Source organism: Crocuta crocuta, unplaced genomic scaffold (assembly GCF_008692635.1).
Source record: "Crocuta crocuta isolate KB4526 unplaced genomic scaffold, BGI_CrCroc_1.0 scaffold288, whole genome shotgun sequence".
NCBI lineage: Eukaryota > Metazoa > Chordata > Mammalia > Carnivora > Hyaenidae > Crocuta > Crocuta crocuta.
In genome coordinates, this window is record NW_027532607.1 from 3,971,495 (window position 1) to 3,973,223 (window position 1,729).

Consider the following 1,729-nt stretch of genomic DNA (forward strand, 5'->3'; position numbering starts at 1 on the left):
ATCACGGATGTTAGAGGTTGAAGGTTTCAGTTGGCTCCTTAGCTCCTCACACTTCTGGACAAGGAGACCAGACTCCTTAAAGTAAAGTGCCTTGTCCTCAGCTACGTAGCTGCCAAGTGGCAGAGCATATATAGTGACCCAGTGTTTCTGGAAACAAACCAGCTGTGTAGTGTGTTGGTGGGGGGTACTGTAGACCAAGAGCAAACATTTCCTAGACTGGCAGTAAAATAAGTACATTATTATGGGAAGCCTGCTTTTGGATTCTGTGTCTCCCTCTCGGTCCCTCCTCCACTCACACTCTGTCTCTCTCTCAAAAATAAAGATTTTTTTAAAAAAGAAAAAATGCTTTCCTTAAACTTCGGTTATTGGTAATTACCCTGTCTTTTTTTTTTTTTTTTTAATTATCCTGTCTTAATCCAATTTGTCTTTCTCTCTTGCAGGAGTCAGAAGCTTTTCTTTCGAATCTAGTAGTTAACAAGACCATCTTTGCTAAAGTAGACAGGTTGGCAGGAATTATCAACTTCCAGAGACCCAAGGATCCAAATAATTTATTAAATGACTGGTCTCAGAAACTGAACTCACTGATGTCCTTAGTTAACAAAACTACACACCTCATAGCCAAGGAGGAGATGGTGCACAGTCTGCAGTAGGTTCTCCGCGCCCAGAATGCTTTTAGAAAAGAGTTAAAATTGGAAGTCATAGTCATTAAAAAAAAAAAAAAAGACTGTTATGGTGTATATGTTGGGGTTTTTTTTTCTATTCTCAGCCCTTTGTCTAAAATTTAAAAGATAGTGACTATGTTTAAGGCCCCTTTCGATCTTTCACTTCCCTGATTTTATCGTTAACTTTGCATTTGCAATTGGTGCAAAAAAAAAAAAAATACATTTCTATGGTCTACGTACTCAAAAAAAATTGTGTCGTCACTTACCCAAATGTGTTTTTTTCTCATTTGAAAACTTTTTAGCTATTATTTGTTCTCACTCAGCTAACAGCCTTATGTAATTATAATAATAAAAGCAGTATATGCACATTGACTTTCTATAGTTACCTGTGTTTCTGAACATTTTGTGGGATAGGGATTTAAGGATTTTTTTAAATAAAAAATTCTGTTGTAAAGCTATCAGTTATTTAGTAGAATTTCAAAAACAGCATAGGGACATATAAGAACATTCGGGATAGAGTTGTAATTTGTGAAGAATTTGTATTTTAGTGTTGGGGCAAAAAGCCTCTAGACTGAGTGTAGAGAGTGATTGGCAGGCTGAAGACTTAGTAGAGAGCTAAATTTTTTCCCTTGAGTCAAACTGGTTTCAGTCACATTAGCTCATTTCTGTTCCCTTTCCCCATCTTGACCAGGTGTTGAATGAAATCAGGTGATACGGTGTGGACACAGGGTACCACACAAAGTCATTTTTATAAGATTTCTTTGTGGCTTTCATGTCTAGGTCTAACAAGTGTTCCAAATTCATTATAGGAATTTAGGTCCATGACATGAACGCTGGGTAACTACCTAAAACGCTTTAAAAACGATCCAGAAAGACTCAGCCATCCTCTTAGCAAATAGCACAGTTGACATTTCTTTTACAGAAGTAAATAAAAGTGGTTTTACTGTCAAAAGAAACCTCTGAGATCAATTAATACGAACAAATGTTTGGAAGTTTTTTAAAAATTTGATTTATTTCAGGGAAAACAGAACAATGGAACAATGTTAGAGGGTTATTTAAAGAAAGTA

The 1,729-nt window shown here is 36.1% G+C and overlaps 1 protein-coding gene across 1 annotated transcript in view; it reads left to right on the top strand.

Annotated features, from left to right (window-relative positions):
• Nucleotides 1–1,043, top strand: part of PSMD12 (proteasome 26S subunit, non-ATPase 12) — a 29,375-nt gene extending 28,332 nt beyond the window's left edge. The window contains exon 11 of the mRNA XM_077780442.1: nucleotides 441–1,043. Within this exon, the coding sequence (XP_077636568.1) occupies nucleotides 441–650 (210 nt within the window). The 3' untranslated portion in view covers nucleotides 651–1,043. The remainder of the gene's footprint in view (nucleotides 1–440) is intronic.
• The last annotated feature ends 686 nt before the right edge of the window (nucleotides 1,044–1,729 follow it).